The 15640-nt window shown below is 42.0% G+C and overlaps 1 protein-coding gene across 8 annotated transcripts in view; it reads right to left on the bottom strand.

Moving 5' to 3' along the window:
* The window catches only part of RFFL (ring finger and FYVE like domain containing E3 ubiquitin protein ligase), an 85585-nt gene that overhangs the window by 14395 nt on the left and 55550 nt on the right, over positions 1-15640 (bottom strand). For all 8 annotated transcript variants that reach the window (XM_036927876.2, XM_036927873.2, XM_036927875.2 and 5 more), the window contains one exon: positions 3593-3780. In XM_036927876.2, coding sequence (XP_036783771.1) covers positions 3593-3772 — 180 coding nt within the window. In that variant the 5' untranslated portion in view covers positions 3773-3780. The remainder of the gene's footprint in view (positions 1-3592; positions 3781-15640) is intronic.

Consider the following 15640-nt stretch of genomic DNA (forward strand, 5'->3'; position numbering starts at 1 on the left):
ATGAAATTACAAATGGAAATTTCTCACAGGAGAAAACATCCTTAATATTCACAGAACTTATTGTGAATTATACAAAATTAATTCATGCTTTTCTAGCAAGAAAATGTACCAGTAACAATCTTTTACCATCCAAACTGGAACTTTTCGTCTCCCACAAAAGCTCTTCTTGCTACACAAGCTTTTTCTTGCCTCTGTGTGTGGCTCTGTATTTGCCCCAATCTTCCTATCAGAGTGCAAGCTCCCTGCTAAATAGGGACAATCTTTTGCATCTCTGTCCTTCTAGCCCAGGCAATGCCCAACACACAGTAGATATTCAGTACTTCGTTTGTCAATCGATAGGAAAAAAAATTGTTATTTTAAGCACCACCCTGCTCCTAGGCACCCAGGCCAATTTCCTGTGATCTTCAATGTGACCTGCTCCTCTTATATTTCACCTGCCTTCTTCTGCTGTGTGCCCTTGCATCTTTGCAGCTAAGTACCTGATCTCACAGGTTGACAACCACTCCTTCGCAAGACCTGGCATGAAGAGTTGCTCACTAATGGTACCTATGTCAGCCTTAAGTCACCACCCAAGACCAGGGTCAGATTAACTGACTGCTTGCCAGGTATGTAAAAGCTCCCATGGAACTACTACTACTGCTCCATCAAACCACCCTTCTAATGAGCCACACCTGCTACCTGAAGAGGACTGGTCAGGTCGTTCCTTTGTTCAAAAGTCTGAGAGCTACAAGCTCCTTTCTGGGGCAGCCAGTAAGCCCTTCATCACTTGATCCCAACTTTGTTCCACCCTAACTTCCCAAGTACCCTGCACTCCAGCCAAACAGGACACTCACAGTTCCCAAATATACTTTGCACTTGCCCCACATCCAGTGCCTCTACTGCAGCCACTGCTTTGCAAATCTATCAACCTTCCTTCATCCAGCTAGAATTATCATCTAATGCCTCAATTTACAATGCGTGATTCCCTAGTACTAGACGTGTATGCAGCTGTTATTAGTTCTTTGTAAACATGGGCCTCCTTTACCAGACAGTAAGCTCCTTGAAGGAAGGCCTATGTCTTAGCTCCCTCTCCAGAAAGCTACAACCTCTAGCTGCTGGTAAGGAATTGGGCTCTTACCAGTGAAATGAAAATCTTCAGCATGAACTTGTCAGCCATAAATAATGAAAATAGAAACTCTCTGGCCTACTTCCTCTTTTTCAAACTGTTCAACTCAATTGTCCATTCAATCATTTTTTAAAAACTGTATTGCTTATCTACTATGTGTCAGTCACTGCTCAAGACACTGGGGATAAAGCAGTGAACAAAATCCCTGCTCTGTATACCATCCGAGAACACAGGAATTGCATGAACATATTTACATCAGTGGTAACAAGCACTATAAAGAAAAGTAAAGCATCTTCCCATCTCCACCTCACCTTTTGCTGGGGCAGTTTTCTCGCTCATTCACATCCTCTCTTCCAGCTGGGAAGTGTCAAGAATTCCTAGATCTTCTCATTCTTCAAGTTTCTAACATGCTTATTTTAACATGCTGATCTGCAAGTCTGGATCACAATCATTGTCCTTTGTGCTCTTTCTGTATTTCCACTAATGTTTAAAACAGAGAGTGCCTGCTGTGTTCCAAGCATCATGTTGGGCTCCTTTTGTGGCTTTTCTCATTTTATTCTCACAACACTGGGAGAGGAGTACAACCATTATATCCCCACTTTATAGGTGAGGAAAGTGAATCTTAAGAAAGGTTAAGTCATACAACAAACAAACCTACTGCAAATTTATGCAGCCTCATTTAATCAAAGGTCCTTCTTATTCCTTTCTTGCCAATTACTTTACCATGTCTACCCGCACTGTTTCTAGCATTTCTCACAATGCAAAATAATGAAAACAGCAAGATGTTTCCCTATCCAACACTCTTGATACACCTGAGGAGTCCTTGAAACTACTTCCTTAGAATAGAGTAATTTTGTCACCTATAAATGGGAACAAATAATAATACATTTTTCCTAGGCTGTTGTAAGGATTCACTGAGATAATGCATTTGAAATGCCAAGCTCAGTGCCTGGCGTGTGACAAGCACCCTATAGTCTTCCTTCCATCTAACTCGACCCCGTCTCCATCACTGAGAGGACTAAGGCTGTGAGGCTCCAAGTTCCTTCTACTCTGTTTCAGTCTCTATCTACTGACTCAACTTTTCAGTGTAAGTGTAAAAGTAGGGGCATCTCTGCCCTCCAAGCCCCAGCTCCCTGGCCACCTGCAACAGCCTCTCTGGTTGACTTCTCATAGCGGCCAGGGCACCAACACATCACAACAAAGGCCTGCCATATGCCCCCCTTCCCTGTGCCACACCACAGCCTACAAGGCAAAACACCAATCCGCTGTGATCTTACAGGTACAAAAGCATGGGTGGTCAGAACTTCAAGTGGCAGAAATTCTGACATGTGGAGTATCTTCTGAGCAATAGCTTGAGGGTCAAAGATCTGGGTTTGAACCCTGGCTCTGCTATTTAATAACTATGTGATCTCAGGATGCTACAATGGAGGGGGAAAAAATGAGCATTTCAATATCTCTTAGGTTATTTGTCAATAACTTGACACATACAATTTCCTTTTTAACTACTGAACTCTAAGCCTTAGTTTCTCTCATGGAAAAGGGGAGTTTAGGGACCCTAAAACCTCTTACAGAGCTACTGTGTGGATTAAATGAAGCAAAAAGTCTTAAATTGCTTCAAACAGTCTCTGGCATAGAGCAGATAGGTGAAAAAGTACTTTTTCTTTTCAAATTTCCCATTATTACCATTTTAATGTCACATGCTGGGCAGCAAACCTCTCATTCTGCAGAAGAATGCAGAACACAGGAATTCTTTCTTTAGGTCAGGGTTCACCTTTCACCTCTGGCCCCAGTCGTGCCTGACCACAGAGAACATGCTGCCTCTGGGCCCTGACAAAGGCATAGGCCATGGCCACACACTGTTACCCAGCCAGCAATTTTTACTTGCTGCTTGCTTATCCGGAAGACATGGCTACTACACATTTCCAGTGTAACCACTACCTCTCATTCCCTACAGTAATGAAACCACTACCTCTCATTCCACTACAGTACATAAGCCCCAGTTTTGTCTTGTTAGGGTCTGGATGTACCTGAGATGTCCTTGACATTGCTTTCAATGAAAAGAAGAAATTAATCTGCAGTCAGGCTTTGTATGGCAGCAGCTGATGAAAGAAATGAGTGTTCCAAGCATCGTGTTGGGCTCCCTTTGTAGCTTATGTCTTTTTATTCTCACAACACTAGGAGGCGAGTACAACCATTATATACCCACTTTTCAGATGGGGAAAATTAAAATGAATCTCAAGAAAGGTTAAGTCATACAACTGGCAAAGTTGATAAATGAATTCTTGTCTATCTGGCTCCAAACCTATGTGGAGATGCTTCGCTTTTGTTTGGTTAGTTTTTCCTTAATCCCTTAGCCTTTCAGAACAGGTCTGGGTTACCAGCATTGCAGAAGCCAAGCCTGGCAGCAGACCTTACAGAGGGGCCAGCCAGGCCTACCCCAGGGCCTGAGGTCACAACAGCCAAGCAGGCCGAGAAGTCCGCACTCACCTTCCTGGCCGTGCTTGCGAAGTGGGCCCCACACGCCTTGCAGCTTGGTTCCGAGCCTGTTGGGGAAGGGAAGGAACTGTACCCAGGGTTGGAATAGGCCTGCGTCCTGGCCCCCTGGGGCGGTGGGACCTCCTCAGGCTGTCCATCCAGGCAGAACCAGTTACAGCAGGTTGCCCACATGATGCAATCTGGTGCAAGGGAGGAAAGGGAAAAGGTCAGAGTTAGCACACACCTCTACTGTGTCCCCATTCCCAAGGACACAGGTGAGCAGGAGCACTCACTCCACACCTGCCTCCAGAGCTGAGGTGAGGACATGTTTTCAGGGACCATTTTCTTGCCCCTTCTACCTCATTTCCTGATGCACGTAGTAAGTGGGTATAGACACCAGGTCAGCCAGGACAATGGCTGCCAAGCTGGCATGCATACTACCTTTTAAAGGTTGCTGATCCCTGCTTGGGTTTAACTGAGATCTAATTTCACATAAAATTTTTTGCTTTAGCAATTATAAGTGGCCTAACACCCACCTTATTCAGGAACATGACCTTGCTGCTAGAGCTCAGACAGAGAGCACTTCATCATGCATGTATGGACATATACATTCACACACATACATATGCATATGATCCCACACTCACAGTTGTCATGGGGAAGATGTAGTATTTCTTTTATACAGATGAAGCAAACTAGGCTCAAAGACATCAAGGTCACACCGCTAATAGAGAACTGAGATTCTGAAAACCCAGGTCTTCTATAAACCTGATGTTCTCTTTCCTATACCATGCTACTGACCCTTGATTTCCCCTCACATCAGCCAGCAGAAAGAACTACTCTTACATTTGCACCTCCTCCAATCCTACATAAACTTCTCTTACAGCAACTATAACAAGTTTCTTGCACAGATACACTTACCCTTTGTTTCATACCACTAAACTAAAAATTCCTGAGGGCAGGGACTACTCATTCATATATGTACAGTAGCCTAGCAGTGTCATGCACATAGCAGATGCTCAACAAACAGTTGCTTCTTGTGAATCAGTGTCTCTGTGGGTTTATTAAGAAGTTTTGGATTATTTACGTATCAAATACAGGTACTAGGACAAGGAGCCTGACAACTTTTTAAGATCACAGAACATAAAACATGCAATCCTTCACATGCCAGAATAACGTGAAGATTGCAAGAGGGTCCACTAAAAAGCATTGCTGTGATAAAAGTATTAAGAGTGTGTCTTTCTCAGTAGACTGAGGTAGGCAATATGGACATTGTAAGCCAGAATTCTTCACTGAACAAAGATAATAAATGAAACATTTAGTGTTATTATTACTCAATAATCTCTTCACACAAAAGAATGGTACTTTCTGCTCTGCCTCCTCTGACTCACTGTAAGTGCCTTTGTTAAATCATAGTTCAAAGATGTGGTAAGCTGGAAGGAATGAAGAAACCAACTGGTTCAACCTTGGTCATTTTACAGAGGAAAAGAAAGAGGTCCTGTAGGGGGAAGGAGCTTCCTGGTTCACACAGCTGTAACCTTAGGCCTCAGACTACTCCAGGGCCTTCTTAGTTTCCAATCATTGTCTCCAGTACACCGTGATATGCTTAATTCATTTTTGTAGGTGTGTGTGATGAACAGCTGCCTCCCCCACTTGCCTGTGACCTCCTTGAGAACAGGGATCGTGACAGTATCAGTGCCCAGCACACAGGTAGCTCAAACAAGGACTACTGAATGAGTGAATCACACACAACATATTCAAATCTTCACTAACCACGTTCTTGTTCCATTTCCTACACATCAGAAACATTTTTCTCTGGCTCACTATTACTTGTCCAAAGACTCTAAGTTCCCAGAAGATAGGGACCTAATCTGCCATACTTCCAATTAATAATTCACATAGAATAATAAGGAGCAGTTAAATAAGTTCTTTCTTGGCAAGAAAACAGAGACAAAATAGAGTAGTAGCCTTCTGAATAAGGAATGTTAGCCCTGCTGTGCTAATGAGCTGTGTTTCCTCCCTCTAACAAGTCACCACCTTTCTGTAGTTCATTCTCATCTGGACATTCTCTAGGCTGTGAAGCACGAACCAAACATTAGCTGTTGCTCCCAGCATTTTAACAATGCTTTAGCTACAGTTTCTCTGGGAAGGCACAGGTAAAAAGTAGACCTAGGGATTTCACCAAAACTACCGTTCGGCCACCTGAGCTTGTCCCAAAAAGGGACAGACAGTTCTTTGGCAGAATTAGCAGGATATGTCAGTTAGCTGCATGAGGTGAGGGAAGGAGAGTAACAGGGCAGCCCTGCATCCAAGGCTGTGGGTGACTCTCTAACTACTGTCGATCTCCGCTCACCCATACACACAACCTTTACTGAATCCAATGCCTTGCTGTTTTCAGTGTTAGTAAGATAGAGTATCTTCCCTCAAAGAGTTCATGGTCCAACAGGAGGACTAGAAACGTAAAACTAAAAATTGAAATTTCAGAGTGATCAATGCTTTAATGGAGGTTTGTACACTGCATGGGGGGTAGTTACAAAGATGGAAATGATCGCGCCTCAGGGGTGGAGGAGTGATCAGAGACGACATTTTTTTTATTACGGTATCATTGATATACAATCTTATGAAGGTTTCACATGAGCAACATTGTGGTTACTACATTCACCCATATTATCAAGTCCCCCCCACATAATATCCCATTGCAATCACTGCAGAGATGACTTCTTAAACGAGGTGCCATACATCCTGATGTGGGAGTAAATGGGAATTTACCAGCAAGCCAAGAGTTAAAGGAATTTTCAAGAAACAACAAACAGCATGCACCATGGCATTAAAGGAACTAGAAAATGCTTGGTTGGTAGAGGTGAATAAAGGTACAAGTAAGGCAGCAACCATCAAAAACCTTGTATCTCATAGTGAGGAATAGGGAATCTGGACTCTATCCTGTAAGTAATGGGACACAATTAGGGATTTGGGCAGTTGGGTTTGTGATCTCATTAACCTCTGGGAGTGTGCATTATGGCAGTAAGCAGTATAGAGAACAATTTGCAAGGGCTAGGCTGGAAGTAGGAATTAGCTGTAGTAGTAGAGGCATATACAAGGAGATGGGGTAAGAGAAAGGGAGAGATCTCTGACAGAATGCAGGATGTGTCAGTGAACTGAAGAGGTGAGGAAAGGAGTGCATCCCAGGGTCTCTCTGAATCACACAGCAGGATAAACAGTGGAATCATTACCTGGAATGGAGCCCTCAGGAGGAGGCATGTGTCTGTGTGTGAAGGACTGGGGGCAGGTTAAAATAATGTTGTGTATCCATGGGACATACTGATGTGTACACAACACACAGGGGGATGGTCTCAGTTGAAGATAAAGATTTGGGAATCCTCAGCCTAAAGCCAGAGTGGGGCTGAAGACAATTAGATAGTCTGGATCAGAAGAGGCAGTGGCCTGGGAGAACCCTGTGAGCACTGGACATAAAGGGCAAGCAGAGGAAAACCCACCAGCAAAACAGAGGAAGGAGGAAAGCTCAGAGGTGGGAGAAATGGAAGAGTATTTTGAGCTTCAAGAGGAAATGATCAATGCTGTCAGATGGTCCAGAGAACAGAACAGGAGGAATGCAAAATGCCCAATGCACCTAGTTTTCGGAAAATGTTAGTGTGCTCTTTGCCTGAGCTGCTGACTGACACCACTAGCTGCAAAGTAAATGAGAAGTGAGGATTTGCCAGACTCTAAGATAAATTATTCTTCCAAGAAACATCTGACCAAAGGGAGGAGAGATGGCAGTAACTGGAGAGGATCGGGTCACTAAGAAATGTACACGCATTCACAGACTGCAAAGGAAATCCCCAAAGACTAAGACATTATGGACGAAGGGATGCTGGCAATAAATGATGGCACTCGGGCAAGGGGTAGAAAGAAAAGTGACCAAATGATCAGATTTGGGGGTGGACTCTACTCCTGGCAGGAAAGATCATTTCTTTCACCAGAGTGGGGCAGAGTGAAGACAGATGTAACCAAAGATAAGTTCATAGTGTTAGCAGAGAAAGGTGAGAGAATGAAATAAAGAGGAAAGAAGAGATGTGCATATAACTGCACAAAAAAATCAAACCTTTCCTCCACATGCTGCCATTTTTTTCCTAAGAAAAATTCCTATTTTTTCCTAAAATTATTTTGCCACATAATAGGCCCACTTGGTAAGGCACAATCAGGAGGAAAAAACTGGAAAGCCGGCTAGCTGTGCATTGTTTAAATCCACTTGCTTTAACAAGCACTTAAAAAGCCCCAGCTTTGTCCAGGGTGCTGGTGTTACCAAAAGTGACTTTAACAAGGTCCTTGCCCCCAGGGGACTTCGGGCCCAGTAAGGCACAGCTCAACCTGGCCATCTAACTAACCCGTAGGCAGGAAGTCGAGAGAACCCATCTTTCTCAGCATTGTTTTCATTCTCTCGACTTTGGTTCTAATCTTTTTTTTTTTTTTTTGGTTCTAATCTTAACTGCTTCCTCTTAACAGCTCTGGAAAAAAAAAGCCATCTGCCTGCTCCTGTATTTGGCCACTCTTAGAAGGCGTTGGCTGTATGAGAAGACTTGGTATTTACCACACCCTTATTTTGTAGGCCCATGTTTAGGTGGAGAATGGACTTATAGAGTATGTCCATGTAGGGAAGCAGTTATTATGGAAAGGGCCAGAGAGAAAGAGTCTCCAGTGTTAAAATACCTTACACCTGCTCAGTCTAACAGAACAGGTTCACCAAAGTCAGCAGACTAGGCTTTTATTCTTTTGCCATATATTAAAATACCAAAAAGACACATTTTCTAACTTAGTCAGCCAAACTGGAAGGCCCTAAATAAGCCTAAAAAACAACATATATTCAGGTTAATTCAGGGAGTGAAAGGAAAGATTTTGTAATTTTAACATTGCCATACAAGCGAAACACTTTTCCCTTGGGAATATTTTTCCATCCCTCAGTCCTGATCAGATACACATATGTGACATCTGATAATGCTACAAAAGGACCAAAAACAGAACCAACTGTTGGGTACATAAAGATTTCTCCCTATACTGACAACTTTTCAAATACTTCCCTCTTTGATCTGCAAACCTCCTTGCCCAGTTCCCTAACCCTCTTCAGAAAAGATGGGCTTGGCAATTTAACCCTCAAATACAGTCTCTAACTGCTCTCCCACTGAGTTCGTTTGAAACCTGCTAGGCTTTCCTCTTCCACTTTGCTTAGCAGAAAGAAAGACCAGAAATGTAGGGCTGGGTGAACAAGAAAATTTACTATCCCCTGTGGAAGAGCCCTGCGAATGAGGCGAGAATGGCTGACTAGCACATGGAACTTTGTCAGCTTGACAAGTATGCTGGTATTTCTTGGGAGACTGAGCCCTACTGACCAGGAAAATTACAGTGTTAATAACAGGGTAAGATAAATGGCCTATCCCAAATAGGCCGAGTACAGTCATAGAGGCAAGAGAGGGAGATAATGTGATTCCCCGCTATTAAATCCTGTAATCCTAAGTATTTTAAAACAACCACTTCTTCCCTTGTTCCCAAGGCAAATAATCTTAAGTGCATCGGGGATTGTCTGGGCTTTCTACGGAGGGGAGAGGGATCAGAAAGGACCCATGGAGTAGAAGGGTCAGAAAGTCATTATCCTAGTAAAATTAGTGCTGGTCTGCAATGCAACGCCTTGCTAACCACCTTGCTAACCACCAAAATCTAAGGCAATAAAGTCAAGTCCCCAAAGTTCTCATCCAATCTGTTCTGATTTTAATAACTTCTCTGTGTGCCAAGGTAATTCAGCAACAATAGGCTTTACAACAGATGCAAAGACAGCAACATCTTGGAATTAAAATATTTACGGTGAACCCATTATATGAGAATTCAGAAAAACCCTTCAAAAATACCCAATTAAAATGCCCCCAATCTTCAAAAAGGACCTCTCTGACATGGCAAATCAGAAAACGGCTAGATGGCAGGTCTTACAAAATCATCTCCAATTTACTGAGAGTGGTGTGCCTACTGACACTACCATATTCCTGGAATTGTTAAAAGCATTTGATGCTGTTAAGTGCATAAAGAAAAATATTTCATGCTATGTATCATTAACACAGAATGGGCTTTGCTTCATTCTGTGAGAGAAAGAGTCTCCAGTGTTAAAATACCTTACACCTGCTCAGTCTAACAGAACAGGTTCACCAAAGTCAGCAGACAAGGCTTTTATTCTTTTGCCATATATTCTTTAAATTAATTAAATAAAATGCCATATTATCCTTAAAAAGCATAGTAGAATCGCAATACCTATGAAAGGAAATGCTATGAAAAGCATATTAATATGACTTGGCTGTACCTCTGAATTAATTGATAAGTAATTTCATATTTTGAGAAGTAAAGAAGAAAGCAGTCTTTCTCCATATTCTTATCTGCCAAGTAATGAGCAAGGTACTACCTAGTATTATTTCATGTGATCCTCACAACAATTCTGGGAGGGCAGATTAGTTCTTCCCATTTTCAAGTGAGAAAACAAAGGTTTAGACAAGTTAAGTAACTTGCTAAAAGTCACAGCTTAGAGGACAGCAAAGCCAGAATTTGAACCTAGGTGGCTTAGACGCTGAAGCCTATGCTCTGTAGGCTACAAGGGAAGTGTTCTGATTCTATCAAAAAGAAATCAGTCTATCTATCCAGATGCCCAATCCCCTCTTTGCTTTCTATCTTTTCTGGAGCTATCAGGACACAGGCTTGCTCCAGTATTTCCCAGATTTTAAAAACTCCTCCTTGTCATAAGGGAAGTACAAATTACGACCACAATGTATTACCACCCAACACCCACTGGAATGGCTAAAAATGGAAAAGACAGATACTAGCAAGTGTTGCCAAGGATATAAAGCAACTAGAACATTGCTGGCAGAACTGTAAATGGGTACTTTGAAAATACACACACACCATGGCTTTGCAACTCCGCTTCCAGGAACCCAACAGAGATACATTCACCAAAAGATGTATCCAGGAATGCTCAAAGCAGCACTATTGTAATAGCCCTAAGCTGGAAACTATCCAAACGTCCATCAACAGCAGAATAAATAAATAAATTACAGTATATTCAAGAGTATAGATGAATCTTGTAAGTATAATATTGAGTGGAAGAAGATAGGCACAAATAAATATATGCTAAGTGATTCCATTTAAACACAGGGAAACTAATTGATGGTGTTAGAAATCAGGATAGTGGTTATCCTTGCATAGGACTGTAAATGGAAGGGGGCAAAAGAGGGATTCTGGTAATGTTTCATAATTATCAAACGTGCTGATTATACAGGTCAGTTTACTTTATGAAACTTCATTAAACCATACTCTTACAACTTATGTATTTCTCTAGTTAAATTTTAATTAAGTTTATATAAGCTTTTAAAAAGCATCTAAATTTATAGACTACTTGTAGTTTTTAAAAAGAAATAACCCAAAATACCATTTTGATCCCACCTCCGCTCCTCCTCAATAGTGGCCTTTTCTCTGGTCTCCTGTGCATTAAAATTTCTCCAAATATTTGACTCCACTTCCTCAAAATCTAATTCGCTCTTCGACCTTCTCTGGTCTAGCCTGACCCACCTAATTTCCTAATTTCATAGGAATTAGAAACACTCCACCTAATTTCTTCTTTTCAAGGTAATCAAATAGCCAGATTCAAGTGACACTTCTCTACCTTCATCTTACTCAACCTCCCAGCAGTGCTGGATCCAAGCGGCCCTCCCTTCCTCCCTGTAACACTCTCTTCTCTACTCTAATCATCTCTTAGCTTGCAGAACTCTGTACCCTTGGTTTCCTCCTACCTCAAAGCCTCTTTGCTGCTTCTTCCCCCTCCCTTTGGTCTTAAATGTTGGGAGTGCCTAGGCTGTCTTCAGTGCCCTCTGCAGCCCTACCCTCTCTTCCCCAGGAGTCCCCAGGCAAGTGGTTTTAAATACCATTCATAAATTCCTATCTCCCTGGCCTGTGGTCTAAACTGCCATCCCTCATCTATTGTATTTCCCTACACAGGCCCTCTGAATTTGCTGTTTGTTCCTTCTGCCTGGTCTGTTCTCCCAGAACATCACATGCTTGTCTCCTTGTCATTCACCCCTCAGTTTAAATGTCACTTGCTAATCTCATGGGTAACACTTAGTACTGGCTGATATTATTTGCTTACTTGCTTGACTGTATTTTCCAGCTTCCTGGACAAAAGAACAGCCTCCTAACTAGTTTCCCAGGTTCAGTTCTTGCCTCTCTGGTTCTTTCTCCACACCCACCATCCACTTCCCTCCTCTACTCCCCATACACTTGGGGCTCTTTAATGGATTCCCGCTGTGCTTCAGAATAAAATTTCAACAAGATCCTGCATATGCCACCAGCTCCTGCCCACTTCCGCAATTCTTATCGTGCTACTTTTCTCACCGCTCACTAAGCTTCACGACATGGGGACCTTTCAGTTGTTCAAGTCCTTCCTGCCTTGGGGTCTCTGCACTTGCTCTCCCCGCAGCTACGGCTCCTGCTCAACCTTCATGTCTCCACTTGAGGACCACCTATGTAGAGTCCTCATCCTCTGTCACACACCCTCTCTCAGGGCTCTTTTGGTTTCCTTCCTGAGAACTACCGGATCTGTAATCATGTTTGTTTACAGTCTATCTACCATCTATCTATGGTAGACTGTAAACTCCAAGGGCAGAAACCTCAGCAGTCTTCCTCTTTCTTATCCGCATCATCTAGCACAGGGCCACATCGCGGCAGGCACCCAAATAGTTGGTAGAATGTACAAACTGAGGTCAGAGGAACATTCAGTATTTTATCAATACGGCCGACGAGGCAAGTATCAGTTATCTCTCTTTAGGGCCCAGAGCATTTTATCAATATTTATAGTGGCATAAAGTGACTATGAAAAAGTCCTTTATCAAAAACAAAGGGTAGTTAACCTTGGAAAGGTTACTCAAGCTTTTTGAGTCTGTTCCCTCACTTTTGTAAAAAGAATAACCTCTCTTGTTGGAAGATACTGCAGGGATGAAAAATAATAAAGTATCTAACCTTTACAGTGAATACTGCATAAACAGCACATTAAAATAAACTATCACTAAACTACAAATTACAAATTCTAAAATGGCTAGAGCCTAGATATTTAATAGTGACTATTGGCTAGAAAACTAACATTCTCTCTCATTCTCTCTCTCTCTGGGTCACCCAAAGCTTGAGTTTCCTACCACCCAAGGGACTAGGTTTTGGTTGAGGCTCTGACACAGCTCATCACATCATCCGCACAATAAAGAATCAATCCTTATCCTGAGAACTCACCTGAAATTTAAAATCATCTCTCAACTTGGAAGGCTACTTACTTTTAAAAATAAGACTAAAAGTCTTAAAGGGACAGGAGCCTCACAGTTGGACAGAAGTGTGCCGGGACACTTAGCCCAGCAGCTGGGAATCCCGGAGAACTCCAGGCGCCCTAACCCCCTGGGCAGCAGCGCAGCTCTGAGACCCCTCACGGCAATAAACAGCCTCCCGCCCGTTCCCCCTCGGGTGTGGCCCGCCATAGCTGGGCAGTAGCCTGAAAGCGGCTACGCCCACAGCAGCCGGGCAGAGCATCCACCCCGCAGCTGCCAGGGCCAGTCTCAGAGACCCTGCCCAACACAAGCTGCTAGGGTTCATCGTTCTCGCAGGAGAGGAAGGTGATGAGCAAGCGGGAATTAACTTTGTTCTTCCAGCTAACACACACATGGGCCAACTGCCCATGACTACCTCTATCGCCATGAAAAGGCAGAAGAATTTGATACAGACCAGAATAACTCAGACATCCCCTGAGAGGGAACCTGGGGAGACAGATTTAACCAATCTTCCTGAAAAAGAATTCAAAATAAAGGTCATAACCATGCTGATGGAGCTGCAGAGAAAAATGCAAGAGCTAACAGATAAAGTTGGGAGGGAGAATACAGAAATAAAACAATCTCTGGAAGGACTTAAAAGCAGAATGGATGAGGTGCAAGAGGCCGTTAATGGAATAGAAATCAGAGAACAGGAACGCACAGAAGCTGACGCAGAGAGAGATAAAAGGATCTCCAGGAATGAAAGAATATTAAAAGAACTGTGTGACAAATCCAAACGGAACAATATCCACATTATAGGGGTACCAGAAGAAGAAGAGAGAGAAAAAGGGATAGAAAGTGTCTTTGAAGAAATAATTGCTGAAAACTTCCCCAAACTGGGGGAGGAAAATTCGCTCAGACAACGGAAGCACACAGAATTCCCAACACAAGGGACCCAAGGAGGACAACACCAAGACACATAATAATTAAAATGGGAAAGATCAAGGACAAGGACAGAGTATTAAAGGTAGCCAGAGAGAGAAAAAAGGTCACCTACAAAGGAAAACCCATCAGCCTATCATCAGACTTCTCAACAGAAATCTTACAAGCCAGAAAGAATGGCATGATATATTTAATGCAATGAAACAAGAGGGCCTTGAACCAAGAATACTGTATCCAGCACAATTATCATTTAAATATGAAGGAGGGATTAAACAATTCCCAGACAAGCAAACGTGGGGGGAATTTGCCTCCCACAAACCACCTCTACAGGGTATTTTAGAGGGACTGCGCTAGATGGAAGCACTCCTAAGGCTAAATAGACATCACCAGAGAAAATAAAATCACAGAAAAGAAAGCAGACCAACCAAATACTAACTAAAGGCAAAAAATAAAATCAACTACCCACAAAAACAGTCAAAGGAAACACAAAAGAACACAAAATAAAACACCTAACATATAAAGAATGGAAGAAAAGCAGTAAGAAGGGAGAGAAATAAAGAATCATCAGACAGTGTTTAAAATAGCTCAATAAGTGAGTTAAGTTAGACAGTAAGATAGTAAAGAAGCTAACCTTGAACCTTTGGTAACCACAAACTTAAAACCTGCAATGGCAATAAGTACATATCTTTTAATATGTAAATGTACTGAATGCACCAATCAAAAGACAGAGTAATAGAATAGATAAAAAAGCAAGACCTACCTATATGCTGTTTACAAGAGACTCACCTCAAACCTAAAGACATGCACAGACTAAAAGTCAAGGGATGGAAAAAGATATTTCATGCAAACAACAAGGAGAAAAAAGCAGGTGTTGCAGTACTAGTATCAGACAAAACAGACTTCAAAACAAAGAAAGTAACAAGAGATAAAGGACATTACATAATGATAAAGGGCTCAGTCCAACAAGAGGATATAACCATTATAAATATATATGCACCCAATACAAGAGCACCAACATATGTGAAACAAATACTAACAGAATTAAAGGAGGAAATAGAATGCAATGCATTCATTTTGGGAGACTTCAACACACCACTCACTCCAAAGGACAGATCCACCAGACAGAAAATACGTAAGGACACAGAGGCACTGAACAACACACTAGAACAGATGGACCTAATAGACATCTATAGAACTCTACATCCAAAAGCAGCAGGATACACATTCTTCTCAAGTACACATGGAACATTCTCCAGAATAGACCACATACTAGGCCTCAAAAAGAGCCTCAGTAAACTCCAAAAGACTGAAATCCTACCAACCAATGTTTCAGACCATAAAGGTACAAAACTAGAAATAAATTGTACAAAGAAAACAAAAAGGCTCACAAACACATGGAGGCTTAACAACATGCTCCTAAATAATCAATGGATCAATGACCAAATTAAAATAGAGATCAAGCAATATATGGAGACAAATGACAACAACACAAAGCCCCAACTTCCGTGGCATACAGCGAAAGCAGTTTTAAAAGGAAAGTATATAGCAATCCAAGCCTATTTAAAGAAGGAAGAACAATCCCAAATGAATAGTCTAAAGTCACAATTATCGAAATTGGAAAAAGAGGAACAAATGAGGCCTAAAGTCAGTAGGAGGGACATAATAAAGATCAGAAAAGAAATAAATAAAATTGAGAAGAATAAAACAATAGAAGAAAATCAATGAAACAAAGAGCTGGTTTTTTGAGAAAATAAACCAGAATAGATAAGCCTCTAGCCAGACTTATTAAGAGAAAAAGAGAATCAAC

This window comes from Manis pentadactyla, chromosome 4 (genome assembly GCF_030020395.1).
Source record: "Manis pentadactyla isolate mManPen7 chromosome 4, mManPen7.hap1, whole genome shotgun sequence".
Lineage (NCBI taxonomy): Eukaryota > Metazoa > Chordata > Mammalia > Pholidota > Manidae > Manis > Manis pentadactyla.